This window comes from Anser brachyrhynchus (genome assembly GCF_964034855.1).
Source record: "Anser brachyrhynchus genome assembly, chromosome: 1".
Lineage (NCBI taxonomy): Eukaryota > Metazoa > Chordata > Aves > Anseriformes > Anatidae > Anser > Anser brachyrhynchus.
This window is the reverse complement of record NC_137694.1, coordinates 53,662,625-53,682,119: the sequence shown is the minus strand read 5'-3', so window position 1 is coordinate 53,682,119 and position 19,495 is coordinate 53,662,625. Positions and strand designations below refer to the sequence as shown.

The 19,495-nt window shown below is 35.1% G+C and overlaps 1 protein-coding gene and 1 long non-coding RNA gene across 16 annotated transcripts in view; one reads left to right on the top strand and one right to left on the bottom strand.

The window, feature by feature from the left end:
- PPFIA2 (PTPRF interacting protein alpha 2) overlaps positions 1-19,495 on the bottom strand; it is a 341,449-nt gene that overhangs the window by 146,972 nt on the left and 174,982 nt on the right. For 11 of the 15 annotated variants that reach the window (XM_080575702.1, XM_080575698.1, XM_080575688.1 and 8 more), the window contains one exon: positions 18,072-18,134. The exons of the other annotated variants lie outside the window; for them this stretch is intronic. In XM_080575702.1, coding sequence (XP_080431828.1) covers positions 18,072-18,134 — 63 coding nt within the window. The remainder of the gene's footprint in view (positions 1-18,071; positions 18,135-19,495) is intronic. 15 annotated transcript variants of the gene reach the window in all.
- LOC308187583 lies at positions 3,970-10,138 on the top strand. Its single transcript, XR_013944796.1, has 2 exons — positions 3,970-6,370; positions 9,369-10,138. It is a non-coding gene; the product is annotated as an uncharacterized lncRNA (long non-coding RNA).

Here is a 19,495-nt window from a genome sequence, read left to right as displayed (position 1 = left end):
ATTAGCTGGAGAGATATTTGCAATCAAGATGACACTAAAAAGCAGTCAAAAGTTGAAAGCAAAATTTAATGGATGACAATCTTTCTAGATGAGAATTTCTTGTACTAGATAAAGGTGAGTAAAATCGAAGAGTTTCTCATTTGCATAAATTACCACCAAAACTTTACAGTAAACCTTTTACGTTAAATGTAAACATTCCTTTTAGTTCCTCAGTAGAAGGGAAAAATCTCTTATAGCTGTAGAGAAATATTCCAATCAAGAGAAATGAGATTTAGTACTTTTAACATGAAAAAAAAAAGTAGAAAATAAACTAAGACTATGGCATTTTATCATGCCATTGATACATGAAAATAAATTTCTCAGTAATAAAAGCAAGATTTTTCTGAACAGGAAAACCAAAAATCTTCAGAAAATAGTACCTCACTAGGTCCCCATTATTTAGAGAATGTATGTGTTTGCAGCTTAAAACAAAGCAGTGGGACCTAGTCGAGTGTAGTAAAGATTATTAATAATTACAGCAGTCATACTATACTATATTTTGTAAATTTTTATTTAGTCCTCCCAATCCGAAGCTCTGAAATCTCTGTCATCACAAAAAGGTAATTGCCTGGCTATATACTATATTTAGTATATAAACATCACACATTAATTTACCAAAATGTCTTGAATATATCCCTGCTCTTGCAGGCAGACATCCATTTTAGCACTTCTGTTTATGTTGTTTAACAGAGTCTGTGGTGAGAAGGATGTAAAAGATGGAAGAATCCTAGCCATATGAAATGAAGAAAAAGATAACTCTAAAGATTCTTGTTCCATGCCAAGGCCTACATCGTAGCTGCCACTAAATCCCAAATGTGGCCATGCAGCTCCCACCTTCAGCTCTCTCACAGGTACCATCTTATAGACTGTCTGCAAGCCATCTACAGGTAACCTGGCAGGCAAAATCCCTAAGCCACTTAACAGTTTGGAAAGCTGATGGCTCAGTGTAGTATGAAACTACTCTGGGCAATGGACTCTATCTGATCTGGACCCGACTGATGAACTTTATTATCTGAATGTGTAGAAACTCTGGAAACAGAGATGCAAATATACTCTCTCAACAGGAAAGAACTGATTATGAGAACTGATTTTGAAACCTAAATAAATTTATTTTCCTTTTATTAGATAGGTTATGTAAAACTGTATGATAATCTGAGTACAAGGTCTTTGCTAGATCTGCAATTAACAGTTTGCTTAAGAACGTACTCCTAACTTAATTTTTAAATACAAATGAAAAGTTTTACTTCTTTTAGCTTATTCTCTAAAGGCCTTCTCTGTAATAACTGGATATTTTTTCACAGGCTTTTTTTTTTTTAACATTTAAAAACAATTATTTGTATTGGTATCAAAGAACTAATTATTTAATAAAAACAATTATTCATATAGTTGATTTATTTTTTACCTTTCTATATACCATATTTCTGTACCATATTTCTGTTTATATTTCTATTTCTTTTTTTTTTTTTATATACCACGTTTCAGTACATTTCTGTTTGTTTACTGGTTTTTCTGTTTTATGACATCTTTTATGTATTCCAGGAGATTTGACTAAAAAGGTGTATTTTACAAATTAAATGTTTTTATTACCTGGATTTGGGTCGCTTTATTATCTGAATGGTCAAAGCTCTCTCCTTTGAACTTAAGAAAAGAGGTAAATGCATATATGATCCACTTTCTTTTTTCTTCATATTTTGTTCTTCCAAGAATATTTGCTGTAATTTGCAACATGACTGATTCTGCGTGACTGATCAATGAGCTTCTACAATGAAAGAGGCTCAGTAAAGGCAGGCAAGAAAGATGTGCTTACAAATCTCAGAAAAGAACATAGGAAGTGGCCACAGCTGTCGTAAAGGGAGCTAAACTTATCTCAGTACCAAGGTTTGGCCTTTACTGTAGATGAATGGCTTTATCAGTTGAGTAGGTCAACTGGCTATGTAAATGGCCTTCCCTTAAATAATTAGAGAAAGCATTGTCCTCCTGTGCCAACCAGCCCAGCATGAGGGAAGAGGCTCAGCCCAACATAAGAATATAAAAATCAAACAACCAGCAAACTGAACTTGGAAGAGAGCAAAGGGCTTGAGCTGGCTTCAACTCATGTATGTATTCTTTCCAAGAGACAGGGGACGTCCAGTGTCATGGTGGTGAGCATAAAGAGATTGGCAATGGTTATCACGTTTCAACTGTATATTGCAATTGCTTATGTTCTGATTTCAGTATATTGCTGTATTACTTTTCTAAATCAAAATCCCATGTACTGACAAATACCTTCAAATAAGTAAATTTGGCATTAAACATTAAACCCTCCTTCTGTGGAATACATAAATGAACCTGGTCAGAGAGTATTGGGCTCTGAAATTCTGAGAACTCAGCAGCAGAAATTCAATAGCTCTTACAGATTTCTTCAGTTCTTTAGAAACTGATGATATAATGCAGGCACAGGTGCAAAATGTTAATTTATGTTAAGGCTCTACCAAAATGACAAAACACGTGACTACATTATGGATAGAGTCAGAGTTTCAAACCATATGAATAAAAGTACTGTTCTGGGGGACTGTAAAATGTTTCCAGAAATCTCGACTGCATTGTCAAACCTCTTAGGAGTAACAACATATGAATGATTCAGACTCAAAAGCTTTTTCCATGAATTGAGTTTTTGTTGAGTTGAAATAGGTTTCTATGGCAGCAGTAATGTCATAAATGATTCCCCATGGCTTAAAAGTACCAGGCAGCAATGCCTCTAGCACCTACTGCACTATTTTCAATCAAGAAAAGAATTCATGCTGGGACCCAGATGACAGATGTGCATCATCAGCCATGTCCTCCATCAGATTGGTTAAAGTGGCAAGGCTATCCAGGTCTGAAAGTTAGTCCCTCACAGTAAATCTGGCCAAACTAGATCCCAAGAATACCTTAATATTTTGGGAATTCTTATTTTAAAAAAGTCATCTGCATCGTGATAACCTAAATCCAACAGCTAGATTCCTTCTCAAGGATGGAGTTGTCTATTTATCTAGCTGGGATTCCTCTATCCTGACTTATAAATCTGACTTCAGATGTCTCTCTCAAAAGTCAGTGAGACTTGGAAGTCTAAACCAGTAAACTTTGTTTGAAGGGACAAGAACTAAACTTTCACAATGTGATAAAGAGAACTAGTGCTTTCATGCCCTTTGAAAATATTAAGAAAACTAAATATATCCTCCCATAGTATAATACTTTGAAGCACTATCTCATTAAGGTCAAATACATTGAGCATTTCTGTCTGACCCAAGTGAAAGTAACCTAACTTTCCCCTCAGTCCTTATGTTCTAACATTCCATACACAGAACAGATTTGTTTCATATTAAATGATTTATATTAATTTGCTCTATCAATATGCCTAAAAAAAATACCCCGAGGCCTAATATTTCATCACAACATGTGGTTTGAAACCAGAGAAAAACATGGTTTCTCTCTGAAGGAACTTACAATCTAGGTATAAAACAGAAAACAGTAAATTGCCATGGCTGAGTCAGAGACAATGTGACAACATGACAGATAATTGGCTTCAGCTACCTACTGTGTAATCAATTTTCCTGATAAATCAACACAAATGATAAAAGATAGACATCATAGCCACCTGGGATGACAAAACAGAAAATCCAGTGGAGAGCTGAATTAAACACTTTCATATGGTAGAATTTACAGCTTGATGGGTCTGTATTGAGTGTGCTCTCCTTCAATGTTTTTATTGCTACCTCTTCCTTTATAGACTCTTGGGTCAACAGCTTGGACCATGCTACCTGTTGACATCAGCTAACTTTTCAGTTGGTGCTCTCATTTCTATTATTTTTCTCATTTTTAGGTAGAAGCAACATCATGAGTGTAATATTCCTCTTTTTCCTGACTAATAGTAAACTCTTCTTTTTTAGCAAAATGAACCAACTTTGAAAAGTGTATTAAATTGTAAGCAGGAAAACAAACAAAATAATACTAGAAATCTGAACTGATGGGAGTTAAAAGAAAAATATGTAAACAATAGCTAACTCTCATAAGTAAAAAAACAAAACCAAAACAAAATAAAACACAAACAAACACAAAACAAATTAATCTCAAGATAAGAATTTCAACAACACAGAAGTAACCTCTAGATTTCAGTAATCTTCTACAGTGGAATGACATAATTAAAAATGTGTGTAATATTCAAGTAAAAGAATAGTATATGAAAATAGCAATGAAGAATGTAGCAACAAATATATTATTGCAAAGCATATGGGCCTTTTGACAGGCTTGAGAACTAACAATGCATGTTTGTGTGGTGGTTTCACCTTGTTAGGCAGTTAAACTACACCACAACTGTTCTCTCACTCCCCCTCCTCAAAAGAAGAGGGAGGGAAGAAGACAGTATGCTGGAAAGAAAATAAGGTTCACAGGTTGAGATAAGGATAATTTAATTAAGGGGATAAGGAAGAAGAAGGAAAAAGGAAACGAAACAAAACAAAACAAAAACAACCAACCAAACAACAACCAAACAAATAAAAAAAAACAAACAAAAACAAAGAAACAAACAAAAAAAACAAGCCAAGGCTGCATGGAAGCACAGAGAGAGAGAAAAAATTATTCTGTACTTCCCATCAATGAGTGATGTTTGGCCACATCCTGGGAAGCAGGGCCTCAATACACATAGCAGTTGTTGGGGAGGACAGATGTCTTCATAATGAGAGCCCTCCCTCTTCTTCCCCATTCCCCCCTTTTATTGCTGAGTGTGACACCATACGGTATGGAATATCCCTTTGGTCAGTTTAGGTCAGCTGCCCTGGTGATGTCCCCTCCGTACTTCTTGCCCACCCCCAGCCTCCTGCAGGCTTGGAGGGAGTCTTGGTGCTGTGCCAGCACTGCTCAGCAATAGACAAGACATTGGTGTGATACCAGTGCTGTTTTAGCTACAAGTGCAGAGCACAGCACTGTATGGGCTGGTGGAGGGAAAATTAACTCCGTCCCAGCCAGACCCGGTACAGTTTGTGTAGATGAAGACCGAGGGAACACCAGTACATTCTTCTATATCCCACCAGAAGCTGCAAGTGAAAACTTGAAACACTTCAAGAGTAGAGGCAAAATGGCATAGTCTGGTCAAAACTATGCTAATTACTCTTTCTCAGCCTTCAGAATGTGGTAGTCATTGCCAAATCGCTCAGTGTCTTACTGTCTCTGGCTCATATCAACTCCCAAACCAAACCTGCTCTGGGTGAGAGCTAGTGGTCCTGGAGGTAAATTGTGCTGGGTCTGCTGTAACAGCTTACTGCTATGGATGATTGCTTCCAGCCATGGGAAATTTCCACAGTGTAGCTGTAGCTTAGAGTGCTTCCCCTCCCTTTGGGTGCCTTCTGGAATAAGCAGCAGTGTACATTTATGCCAGATACAGAGGTGTCTGCTGCCACAGCTTGTGAATCCCAAATTGCAGTGCGAGTTGTCTATGTGGCTGGCATAATAATAATAATAATAAAATCCACAGATGGCTGGTGTACCATCTGGCTGAGTCTTAGGACTGAAGTTGTCTTGCAGGGGGGTTCCTGTCCCTGACACCCTGACTGTGCTAAGAATTCCTGAGTGTTTACCAGTGTTGCCCCTTTCTTCACTCTCCTCCTGGTCTTGATCTTGGGCAAATGCTCTTGTTGAGGCCAAATAAAGTTCATTTATATTATCAGAGAAACCTCATTTAATTGGCTGACAGCTGCAAAGTGCGTGATTTAATGGGCTGAGGAAGAGATGTGGTCAGCAGATGATCTCATTCTCGTGTGCAATGGAAGAATAAAAGCATGCTATTTACTAGGTGTCGTATTTTAATAAATAGGTAATTTTTCATGGGAAAAAAACAAGGCCTTTTGTTTCCAGGTACACTAATGAATGAATAACTGCAAATGAGTCATAATTTTTGTCATATGAAAATGGGGTATTTTAAAGGAGTGATGAGGAAGTGGATGGGATGAGATACCTTTGGAGGATTTTGGACAAGCTAAAATACATGCAAGTCATACATTCATAGCTCCCCAAAAGGGAATTTAAACACAAAATAGTCCCTGAAACCTCTCTTCATACTCTGTAACTCATGTTTCTTTGCAGAAGAAGCTACAGCTACTGCACACTAAAAGTACCCCCAGGTGTATGCTGCCTGAACAGATGGTCCTGGAGTTGCAGCTTAAATGAGATCTTTAAACCAAACCACTGTAAGAGCTCAGATTTGTTCTCAAACGGATATACAAACTGAACATTAATGGAAATGTTATGTTGTTTGTGGGCAGGAGGTCATAAGACTGGACTGTCCTATGGAAGAAAACAGCACAAAGGTATCTAGCAGGTATGTGGTATGTTCCTACGCTTGCCCCTAGGAACAACTGTTTTTCCTACCTGTGAATAGTATACTTGTTTCTGGTGACTGAGTAATTCACAGGATTGAAATGGACTATCATTTCCAGTCTTTTCATGTCTCCTGGAGAAAAAAAAAATGGACCTAACATGGACGAATTGTGTCTGCAAAATATAGTTCAATACAGGCTATGTCATAGGTCTCACTATATAACTCATTTTATAAATACTAAACATATTACGACTTCTTGGTCCTTTTTCTGCCCTTCATCTGCTTTTATCAACTTCATTTGGCTTTGAGTTCTGAGTTAGAAGAGGTGTAAATGCATTAAAATAAAAATAATGCAAGACAATCAGTGTGACAGCATAACCTGGAGTTAGAGGCACGCTTCTGGCTCCAGTCCATGTCATTTATGACAAATTATATTATTTTAAATAGCCAGCCAGGTAAATCACATATTGATTAACTTTACCTAATAGTAAATAATATATCTTGAGAAACTACATCTTTTCAAAGTCTGTATTTAAGAGTATAGCTATCAATCAAAATTGATTCATTCTCAAGATAAATATTGATTCTTACCCAATATGTATAATTGATTGAGCTGAAAAAGTGGTGAGTACTGTATCTATTTTCTTCTGCTTAAAGTGAAACATCAGAAAGACTGTTTATGGAGCAAATAAAAATGTATTATGAAATTTGAGTCTAATATTTGAGAAAAAAAACTAATTTAAACACAGTAATGATTCCTAACAAAGACTCATTAATGATACTTGCCTAAAACAAACAAACAAACAAAAGAACAAAAAAACTTTCTCAAACTAAATGGAGATATAAAACTCCTTTTGCCTGACAGTGAGAAAAAGCAGACTTTCTAATGTGAGCTAGGATTAATAATATTTAATTTAATAATAATAAAAAGTAAACTAAAATAAGTTAATTTCTTCAAACATATTTTTAAAATTAGCTTTTTTAAAACAGGAAGTTATTCATTTTATGTCAAATTTATTTTGATTTCTTGCTATCCATTTTTCAGAATTACATTCACACTACTCTAGAAACTTAGAATCACACGATTCTTGAAAAGTCTGCTGCTTAATCTCCTAAAAACTAAGATATGAAAATTATTCTTTTTCCATCTGTATAAAACTTATCCCAAACTTAAACAGTTTGCTGGTCCAAGTGCAAGAATAATAAAAACAAGAAGTAAGTCAATATGCATCAAAATCGAGAAGTTATGGCAGCAAAATTTGTTCATTGTCTTTGGAATAAAAAGTGTATGTTTAAGAGAGAATTTTAATATGTCTAGCAGACTACAGGAGGACTTTCTAGAATTATTTTCATAAGGTTCTTTTCTGCTCACTTTTCTCTAAATAAATGTTTCCTTTTGTCCTTTCTGTTTAATTTTTAAATATTTCCCTTATTTCAAATCATCCACCACTTCACACTTTTCCCTACCCTATAATTATGCTTTACTGTATAATTATGTTTTTTACAATGTAAAATACAAGATAGGAAATAAGAGAGTAAAAACCTAGTTGATGGTAATAATTTGATATCATTGGGTCTGTAAGATGTATAATACAAAAGTGCTCATGAATAGATAAAAAGCACATATTTTACATACAAATAATAATTATCTGTAGTAAACATCAGAAAAATAAATGATGGATGACATCATCAACATCTAAAAGAATTTTGTTCTTGTGTTCTTTACCTAGACTAAATGTAACAACAATTTAAATGGAAAAAAAAAAGAAAACTTTCAAAATTTGCTGTACTACTACCCAGATAACCGTTAATAGGTTTACTACATATGAATGGAAAAGCAATGGTCCAATTCAAAGGTCAGGTGAAACCAAAACTCTACAGATTATATTCCCACTTCTATTTTATTGTAAACATAAACTACTTTGCACTATAGCAGCATTAGAAAGTAACTGTAACACTGGCAGGAGAATTTCTTTTAGGAATTTTGTTAAATGATGTGTCATCATGGCCCCTCAGATAAGGAAAATAAATATGCTATATTAAAGATATACAGTTTAGAGTTCTCACAGTATAGATTTTTTTTCCTTCTTGGTATCTCCTCTGGGAAACTGAAATCAAGTTTAATCTTTGCCTTAGTATTATATTTAATCATTGCTGTATAAAGCATTTATGCATTTCCAAGTCAATGACTTCCTTGAGGCACTGAAGAAATTCAAAACATAGTCTTTTGTGTAAGCTTTTTCCTCTGATCCGTCACATGCAATATTAGTATGCTTTCCAATTATTTCTAACTCAAATCTGCTGAAAGCATGAAACAAGTGCTTAAGTAATACTGACCTTTAAAATAATTCCTTTTATTTCTTGGGGCATGTTTGTTTCTTCTTAGCAGACAACTATTAGCGATTTAATAAACCAGAACTATTGGCTGAGGAAACAATTACAACACAATTTCTTTCTAGCCACTTGAAATGTAATATATTTGTATGTAAATAGAATTACAGTAAAATTCTCTTAGAAGAGTGCATGAGTGTCTTTTTGGTGCCATTACCAGGATTATGGTTGTCTATAGAAGTGCTTTGTGCACATAAGCCACCATTATACCATTATTTATGGTTTCTTCTATTGGAACTCAAGGTACTTCCTGAGGGGGCACATCTGTCGTGCTTCCACCCTCCCTCAAGATGTAGACATGAGATATCTTTCTTGTGAAAACTGACACAGTTCCACGAAAAGTTTTCATTTCAATAATCTGCTTTTTTTTCTTTTTTTTTTTTCTTTTCTTTTTTTCATCTGGGAGAGCTATGTCGTTGAAACCTTCCTTCTCCACTTTATGTCTCATCAGCCCGTCTCACTGTCTCACAGCCACCAGATACTGTTCACACTGGTGTCTCTGGTCCTTCTCCTGCTTCCAGACTCCAAGCTTAATGTTTCATCATTGTTTTCCTTCCCCTTCCAGTCCTAGGCTGCCTTTTTCAATCTCATCTTTATTTCTTTCTAGCATGGGATTTTTCCCCTCAAGAGAGCTTTCTTCTCTGCCTGTCCTGGGTTCCAGCAAAGCACAACAGCAGCAAGAGAAAGACTCCCAGATTTATTAAGCAGTAGCTGTGCACCAAAAGCAAGAGAGGCCAGAAGACCTCAACAACAATATTATGTTTCAGCATTGATCAACATTAATTATTAGCAGTACTGATGTCCTAGCTCCAACCTCATTATATCACCAGGCAAATATATTTGTTTTAGACTCTACAATGATTTTAATTTGAATTCTATGTATAGCTCTAACTGTAAGCATGTAAGCAAATCTTAAGATTGGGCTTTCTGAACATCTGTGGGGGTCACGTTGTCCTCAATTTTATTCTCAGACTCTAAACTACTGTTATTACTAGAAATAGAAACCACAATACTAGCAGCTACTGTCCATTAAAATGAGAGAAGTTTTGTATTATGGGATTTAGATCAAAGGAACACTGTTTTAATTCATTAAAACAGCTGATTTCTCTGGTTACCTGTCAGACATACAATGCTTTCTATCATCTTCTGAGGAATTTAGATGCATTTACATGGATTACAGCTACAATTTTAGAAACTATTTCCAAATGGTTTTAGAAACCAATTCTATTTTAAATCAAATATCCCTGGCACCATATTCATCTCAGCTACATCTATGCTGGGGAAAAGCTACTTTTTCCATTTGCTGGGTTAAATTGTCCCAGGCACATCCCCACTCAAATCAGCATGGTTTGTATCTCTGGTCATTGTTTCCAGGGAGAGGAACACCCAGGCACACAAGGCAGGTGGGCAACAGCCCACCAACAACAGCAACGTGCTTTGATCACAGCTGTGAGCAGCAAACAAGAGTCACAGGGTAACATGAGGACCCATTGAACACCTGAAGCACAATTGTGAGATAACCCTTGTGTTTATAAACTTCACCACATAAAGATACAATTTGACATTCTGAAAGTTTAGTACCAGGACAACACTGCTAAACTGTTGAACATCAATATTAAACAGAAGAAGCAAGGACTGATGCTCTATGAACTTACCGTTTATTGTCATTATAGCCTGCAATTTGGGAACATTTAATCTTTTGGGGGTTTGAAAAGTATTGTAGATGGTGAATAACATTCCTTTCACAATAACTGACTATTTAAACTTCCAGGAATCAGTCAACATCTTTAGCAGTTATAAAAATGTACATGTAATTAAAGCAAAAAGTAACGGTGATATTGTTTGTGGAAAAATAAGCCTGTGATTTGATGCACTGATCAGGTTACAAGCAACCAGCGTTAATTCTTTTTTATAAAAATTAGAGCTGAAGATGTTTAATCAGATGCTTACATTTAATTGAAACATCAGCACATTAACACTATTTAAAACAAACAAATACACACAAAAGATTATTACTAAGAAGCTGCTAGATATCTCAAATAGTTCAAATCCTAGTCTCAAATGACAGTCAGTGAGCTTTTTACCACAGACTTTCACTGATCACAGTGAGTGGCAATTATCCATGCCTTGAATAGATTAAACGTAACTTCACATTGTAATGCTAACAAAATCACAGTACATGACAGCCATGTGGCAAAGGCAGATAAATAAACATTTAAAAGGATTTTCTAAATCCATTTAGGCTTATATTTGCCAAGAAGCACACTAGTCATTTTTTGAGGATAATTTCTTCCACTGTCTGATTGGTCAAAGGGACAGTTTTGACCTTTGCTGGTTTTGTGTTTGGTGGCTTTTTCATTAGGACCAGTAAGAATGCTAGGAATGTGAGAATGTTAGAATGTAAACTTCATTTCGATTCAAGATGGTGTGAAAGTGAATACAGAGCCTTGCAACTGAATAAAGCTGAGTTGATATTATTAGAAGTGGATGATGACTGAGACTGCTAGCAGCTGCAGAAAAGAGTCAAACTCTCTTTCCAGCCCTCTTAACTCAGTATAAAAAGTGGTCAGGAAAGTCTCAGCGGTAACATTTGGGCAAATGGCAGAGTAACAGAGCAAAGGGATAAGTGACATTCTTATATCCTTGCAAAAGAATTTGCCAATTAGCCTTTGCCAAATGAGGTAGTTCTCAGTCATTACCAATTAGTGGCTCTAATGTACCTGTTCTCCAAGACAAATGCCTATTCCTTAAGAGCTGAAAGCATCAAGGAGCATCACTGTTAACTAGAAAAACGCATTGCATCTCTGCCTTGGGACAATATATTCCCATCTGTATTCTGGTGATTATACTAAGATTTGTCTCATTATTAATACAGAGGCAAAACATTATCAAACAACCAAAATAATGTCTAAAACCTAGACATTTTCACATTAGTTATAAGGTGGACATGGGCAGCGCTCATACCTGTTTGTAGATTTGAGTACACGAGGGATGCTTAGCATATGGCTACACAGGTGAGCTGTGTGCAGGTGCCCTGGCAGTGTCAGGGGGCTGCAGGGGCCTCTGTGAGGAGAGGCCGGGGCTGCCCCATGCTGGACATGGCTGGTCCCAGCCAGCTCCAGTGGCCTCACCACAGGGCTTGTCTGGGCCCAGCAGCCACCCCGGGGGCACCTTGGGGAAACTATTTAATAAAGAGGGAAAAAGAAAGGAGGAGAAAACAAAAAGAGCAAGAAACAGCAGAGGGAATGGTATGGTCAGAAGAGGAGGAGGTGCTCCAGGTGCTGGAGCAGATAGCCAGCCCGTGTGGCCCCCATGCACAGCGGGGAGGTCAAGGTCAGCCCACAACAACGTGAAGCCTCCCAGGGCACCACAGACAGGGTCCTGGGTACATCATACCTGCGGACCTGCTCAGTAAAGCTATCTAGTAGCATCCAGTTTCTGTGAACCTAGGCAATGCTTTTTTAATACACTGTTCATCGTTATATTGATTTTTAAGTGGTTTCCTCTCCCAGGGTACAACAGGTAAGCTATAAATTGGCATGCTGTAGTCGGTAACAGATCTAACCATATGGCATCGAGTCCGTTCCTAGCGCATATTAAAAATCAAAATTAAAAGAGAGTGTGGAACAACTCAGATATCATCTGAGCATTGTTCCCTGTGAATTGCTTGTGAACAGTGCTACAGCTCTTAATTCCTGATTTTTAATCTCTCACATCACTGGAATCAATGCATTGGGACTGTCAGTCCAAACGGCACAGAAACATGTTGGAGTGCTATGCTGGGACACAGTCACTGTCCATGTCAGCATTACCATGGGCGTGTGTGGTCACACACTTGAGGAACAGGACAGCATGCTGTTCCTAAGACACGTATTTGCTAGTGACACATTTCCCCATTTGTAGTGCGCTGCTGCTCTCTCTTTCTAACTTTGGATTTAACACACTTGGCACAGCTGGGCAAATGGCAGATCTGACAGCTAATTGCCTGACAAGAGGTCTACACCATGCAATTTGCTGGTCCTGTGGCATGGAAATGGGAGATGACAGCCAAAAAATTAGTGTCGTGTTAAAAATATTGTCATCGGCAGTGAGAACTAACTGAATTTGCTTTTCTGTTTAGAATTTATTTGTTAATGAAGTAACTCCTAAAATCAGAAGTACAGAGTTTGGATAAAAGCTTGAGAACAGAAATCCACTTTTTTTTTTTTTCTTTTTTTTTCCCCTTTTTTTACCCATGGATAAAGTAACACATCTGAATGCTAACGGGGTCTGACACCTGAAGGTGTGCCAATCACATAAAATGTGTTTGTATCTTCAAGAGGTAGGACACTCTTTGGTAAATCCCTGAATCCTGTGAAGGCTGAAAGAGCTGAAGGTGTTCAGCTAAAAGGTCAAGGAGCTTTCATAGCTCCCTGATAAAGGTTGGAGATTTCAATTATGTTTAGGCTTCTGACTTTTTGTTCCTATGTCCAGTAGTTCTGGATTATTATTTTTTTTTTTCCCTCTCAATCTCAGAAACATTCCCAGGACAGGAAAAAAAAAAAAAAAAATGATTTCAGCTTTTCTGAAAATAAAGGCATTTGGCTTAAACGCTCAGCCTATTCACATGAACATCTTTATTTATATCAAAAAAACACGGGAAATGCAGTTTCATTCTCATTTAAAATATTTTAAGGTATCTGTATTTTATCAAAGCTTTCTCTCATCTCTCTTCCTCACTGTAACCATCCCCTCAAAAACTTTAGAAATAGTGTAAAGAATTAAGATTGCTGACAAATGAAAAAAACGTTTTAAAAGACACTGCATAGCAGTAGAATTTGATAAAGCATAGGCAAACTGCTGTTTTCATACAGAACTTCTGTATAAAATATCTCTATATATGCCATATATCTTGCCTAAAGCCATCAGACGGTCAAAAACATTTATGTTAAAAATTTACTCTCATTAAGCTACACAACTAATAAAAACATCTACCCAAACAAAGCAGCCCAAATCACATACACTGGCATTTTAAAGGCCCTGAATTTCCAAAGTATTTACTTTCAAACTTGTGAAATCTCTGTCAAGAATTCTTAAGGTGTGCATCCCTTTACACAGAACAAATGTGTCTTTTCCATGGAAACAGTAGCAGAATGGTGCATTGTTTTGTACTTGTTCAAAATGAAATAATTAGTTTTGTTTTCAAATATATACAGTGAAAGATGTTTTATTTTATTATACAGAGCACATTAACAGCTCTCACCCCTCCTCGCCCCCCCCCTTTAAGTTCTGCTGTCTTGAATGAAGAAAACATAATGTTTAATACCTGCCTTTTATATTTTGTTGTTTACATTTTTACTGTTTACATTAAGGAGCTCTAAAGAAGTATTAATACCCCTATTTTGCAGAATCTCAAGGTCACGCAACTACAGCAATTGGATCTGCATACAAAGTGTCTTGGATTTGTTCTGACCATTAGCTTGCATTGTTTCCAGACATCGAGTAATGGCATAGAAATATCAGAGTATGCTAGACTGTTCCATCTAAATGACTCTATATCCATCACTGATGTCCATCCAGGCATATTAGAACTCATGTGAACTCTAAGAGTATATCTACAGAAATTACTTCTTATCAAGAAAAAGTTTCTTGTTTTCAAAGTGTACTGCAAATGTATTAATTGTTCAACAGCTAATATATAAAAATAATACACATGCATAGATATGATCAAGGTTTATGATATCTTTCTTGCATGAAAGAGAGTAAGTGCTTCTCACTATCGTACTAAACAATATGCAAGAGAAGGGAATAAATTATAATAGCATATTACTATTGTCTACAATATAAATTTCTTCACTCAGCTTTTCTCTGTAAACAATTTATAATAATGAGAAATAGAATACAGAAAGTTTATGTGGTAATAAAGGTAAATTGAGGCCTATAATGAAGACTGTAGAGGTGTAAACTTCACAGAATAACAGCATGGAAATTATATTTTTCATTTGTGGAAAACTGCCCACAAAATTTCACCTTAATTCCTCATAATTTCTGAGTTCTCAAACCTGAATATGTAGCAGTTTCTTTTTGTTGTTAAGTTTTATTGCAAGCTATGCAGTGTATTTCTATGAAGTAAAATAATGTACTACAGTCTTTATATTTAAATAGCTTCTTAGTTTAATTATTAATATCATTAATAGATGTTACTTAGGTGTAATAAAGTGTTTTTCTCATGTTTTAGCATACATGACTCATGAACAATACATTCTATATTAATATGTTAATATAAAAGTGTGCTTGCAAAAAAGTCTAAGAAAGTGTGCTTTATTCAGTAATGAGGGACTTCATAAATGGTTCTCAAACATCAAGAGACTACAGGATTTAGGAATGAATAAAAAAACTTCAATTATTCATGAATTTTTTGGATGACTCTTTTCAGTTACACTATTTTTTAAAAACTGAAGCTGGATCTGCTTTTGTATTTGTTACAGTGTCCCAGGAGGATCTTGTGCCAAGAGAAGAACATGTAAGGTATGTTCCTCCTTCCCTTTCTACCCTGCAAGATGCTGGGTGAAGGGGTAAGTGCAGATTTCCACTCTTTACCCTTACTGCAGGCTATGTGCTTTCAGATGACATGTAGATGTTGGTAAGGAACATATTCTGTCTCTGAACAAGAAGCTTTGTTATAAATTCAGAAATCTGATAAAATAGGAAATAAATTTGCAGAGTTCAAGTATAAAGATCATCTGCACAAGATAAACTTTCACTGAGAATTATTTCAAAATTTGAAATAGAAAAAATACAATATGTCCTCATTAGAAGTCTTCAGAGTTAAGAATTTGGTTGCTTCCACGCATTCATACAGTGAGAATCTAATATTAGATCTCGTGGCCAATTAAAAATGGCTTTGGGTGAAAGTAAATAATGGAAAGAGATTGTTTCACACCAATTGTGAATGATTTTCTCAGCAGGAGAAAAACAGTAGTTTTAAGCGTGAAAAGTTTTATTTTTAGTGTTCACACTAAAAGTGAAATCTAGAATGTGAACTAACTTTTTTATTAAAGAGCATTTAAGACTTTTTAGTTTGTGGAGAGAATTCAGAGGTAAATACTGAAGCCCAGTCTTCCAATTGCGTTGCAAGATTTTTCACTGTTATCCAGACAGGAATTACATTTTTTTCCAAGTTTCAGCTTTGAGACTTAATGTCTAGTTTAAGCTATTCACCTAACCTACTGCTTAAGTTAAGAAAAAAAGACAACTTAGTCACAATTCCTCCATCATTTTAAGGGGATGATTCTTGAAATGGTGTACCTTGTTTTCTTCATTGAAAGAAGCTGTATCATAGCTTAATTCACATCAGTCTTTTAGAGGGCTACAGCTTAGTGAAGTAAATTTTGCTATAAGTAACAAGTTAAACTGGGAAAGCAGAGTTTGTATTACATTATTTTAATAACCTATAAGCAAGATGTCTAAGCCAACATGACCTTTTAGATCCCCTTTTTAGTACATGGACAAAGACTGATATTTTCAGAGAGCTGACAGCTGATAATGACTCTAGCCTCCACTGTCTCTGGAGCAGAGACAACTACATTAAATTTGACATTAAACTTTAGGCAGGAAAATCAGGAGATGCAGTTAGAAGAGCATGTAACAAATTCTAAATTTTATTCCCATTCTTGCGGATTTTGATATATTTCTTTTTGGAGGAAAAAAATAAAAATAAAAATAACAGGAGTCCAAAGAGAATAAACTACTTTTTTTTTTTTTTTTTTTAAGGGGAGAGGTATCATTAGGAACTGTAGTTTACAATGATGGTTCTTGTGATTTCTAAAGGCAGGAATAAGGACATTCTTGTTCAACAGCAGTTAATGAATCCCATACTGATTTTGGTGGTATTGAATATAATCCAAAGAATGAAAAGGTAATCTATGTGATGTTGATTTATGTCTGTCTTAATGTAACTTAAAATAATAAAATAATAAAATGCCCCAAAAAACTCTGGAGTAATGGTACATACCAAAATACCTAAATCTGAAATCCTGCAGTTTTTCATACTTGTGAATTATTGTCTTTCATTAAAAATGGTACTATTTGCAGACTGAAATGCTAAGATTGCCCTGCCAAAGTTAAAATCATGCTGAAAATCTGGAAGAGATTGGGGATTAATCATATATTTTATATTGAGCGACTTTTTTCCTCTGCACATAAACAAGCCTGAAATTAATCTAGCAGTACAAATCATAGTCAAGAAGTTATTGTATTGGTTCATTCAAGGGATGTATCCAGAAATCCATAATGTTTCAGGCAGTCAGATGCATTATTTTCTCATATTGTGGCATAAAGGATTTCTCAAACATAAACTTTCCAGAAAAAAAAGAGTAAAGTTTATTATTTTGTTTGTTTGTGTTTGTTTTACTTTTCTAGATAGTGTGGACGAACTAAGTTCTTGCCAATATTAAATCACAGTATTTTTTCTCTTAACTGTATAGTACTTGTACTTTGGTTGTATATCTTAAAAGAACTTAAGGTGATGGAAATATTTATCCAGATCTCCTTCTGACAGTTCCCCTATAAATAAGATATATTTTAGCTGTAAAGTAAATTACTAAACACATTACATGATAAAAAATGCTTTCTATATAACGAAGAGCCAAAATATTTTCTCAGCAGTACATCCCAATTCCCATTCATGTTACCCCATTAATGTATACAAGCTCGATTTTGGCTCAATGACTTTCCATTTTATGAACAGATTTAGTAAAAAATGATACATTACCTATTATACTACAAGTGAATAAATTGCTTTTTCCGTTAAGAAAAATTGATTTCTTATTCTGTTTTTATCAGCAGTAGTAACTCTTCCTTTCTTCTATTTTAAATCATGGGATATATTTGTTTAAGCAAGAAAAATGAAATTACCTTTCTTCCAAATTTAGTATTACACATCTTCATATTAAAATCCAATTTAGAACAATGTTAAGTAGAATAAATATAGCTTCTCATTGCTTTCCTCATTTTGTCTACTGCTGTTCTAGTCATTTCAACTGACAAGAGCATTGAGCTGGGAGAGAAGCAAGGTAAATTCAGAAGGAACTGTGAATATATTATCATTGTCTTTATTTAGTAGTGCCATCAAATCATATAGAAAAATGACACTAGTTCAGTATTTTTATAGGCTGAGACCTCACTTGTAGTACAATATTCAGTGACCCTGAAACATATATTATGAAGTAACCTCAAGATGCACAAGCTCCCGTGGGCAACAAAATATCAAATTCACATAAGGATGTTTTGCATTTAAATTACACAAATATCCAAGATATGTAAAACATACATTAGGGCAGGATATGGTCCTTTGAATGTTATTCTCAATGCTCGTACCAGCAGCAACGGTCATCTGAAAAAGGGATTCAAAGATTCTGCTGAATGGAACAGAATTTTATAAAGTGCTACAGTATATTTAAATTACACTATGTTAATAAGATGAATGTTATTAATTGTCATTCAAGCAAGATGATCAGAGAGAAAAAAAATGTGGCTCAACTGACATTCACAAAGAAAAAATTAAAAGTATCGTTACATCTCTTGGCTAATGTAGTGCTGAGAACAACCAAATATTAAATCATTTGTGTGTTCTGTACCGTGCTCTGCAGAAGTGAACTCTGACACATTGTCAAACAGTCAGATAACTGTGGATAAATAATTGTACCTTGAAGGCTAGCTTTAAACTGAGTTCCCTACCTAAAGCAAGATAGACCCCTTCACAAGAAAGAAGGAAAGTAGGATTTTCTCCCCCAAATTACTCAAATTTAAACAGTTTACGGACAGACACACAAGAAAGTATTAAATTGTAAGGAAGAATTTACCTATTAAACAGATAATTTTTTCAAGCTGACTCAGACTCCTCTATTGTACCAAACAATCATAATAGTGGAAAATAGTATGCAAAAAGTTATATGTTGTTAAAAATCTGAAAGTCCCTTTTAAAGAATTTTTTTTTAACATTAAATGCCATTTTCCTTCATTTTTCATTACCTTTTCATGTTTTTTGCAGAGCCCAACATAAAAAATTATTCTGTAGGCAATCTAACTAGGTTACGTTCCTTGAGATCTCAATATTTACTTCAGAGGAAATTAACAGCAGAATTTTTTCAAAAAGTTTTATAAATACATTTTAGACATCTGGTTCAATCTACCCTGACTGCCATCTTAGAAGAAACAGTTGTAGACTAACCCTCTAAACTACTTCTTTCCATTGTTGAGAGTAACAATAAACATAACATTCATCCTAATTATAGTTGAGCTTTGTCATCTCTCAAAGTACATACTGACCAAAACTTTACTTCTGTGACTATTTACCACCTCACTTCGGTAAACGTGGTATTGATAGAGTATATATATATATATATAACTGATAGAGTTCTGAATAGACAGTATTTTTAGAGTTCTGAATAGGCAGTATTTTAATATTCAAGCATTTGTAATAGCACCGTATAACATCTGAATATACAACATAATGCAATGTGGGTTTTATAATGACTTTACTGTTATAACTTAAGATGAATTTAAACTTGACTATGTTGTGACTTATTTGTGCAGGAAATTAAAACGTGCATGTTTTCAGTATTTTTAATATTAGCCACAGGCATGTATGCATCTTTCTCTGTCTATGAAAAATATTGCCAATGCACTTCACGTTATGATTTGTAACAATTTTTAAATATTTGAAAGCACTTTAGACTTTAAATGCTTTAAAGT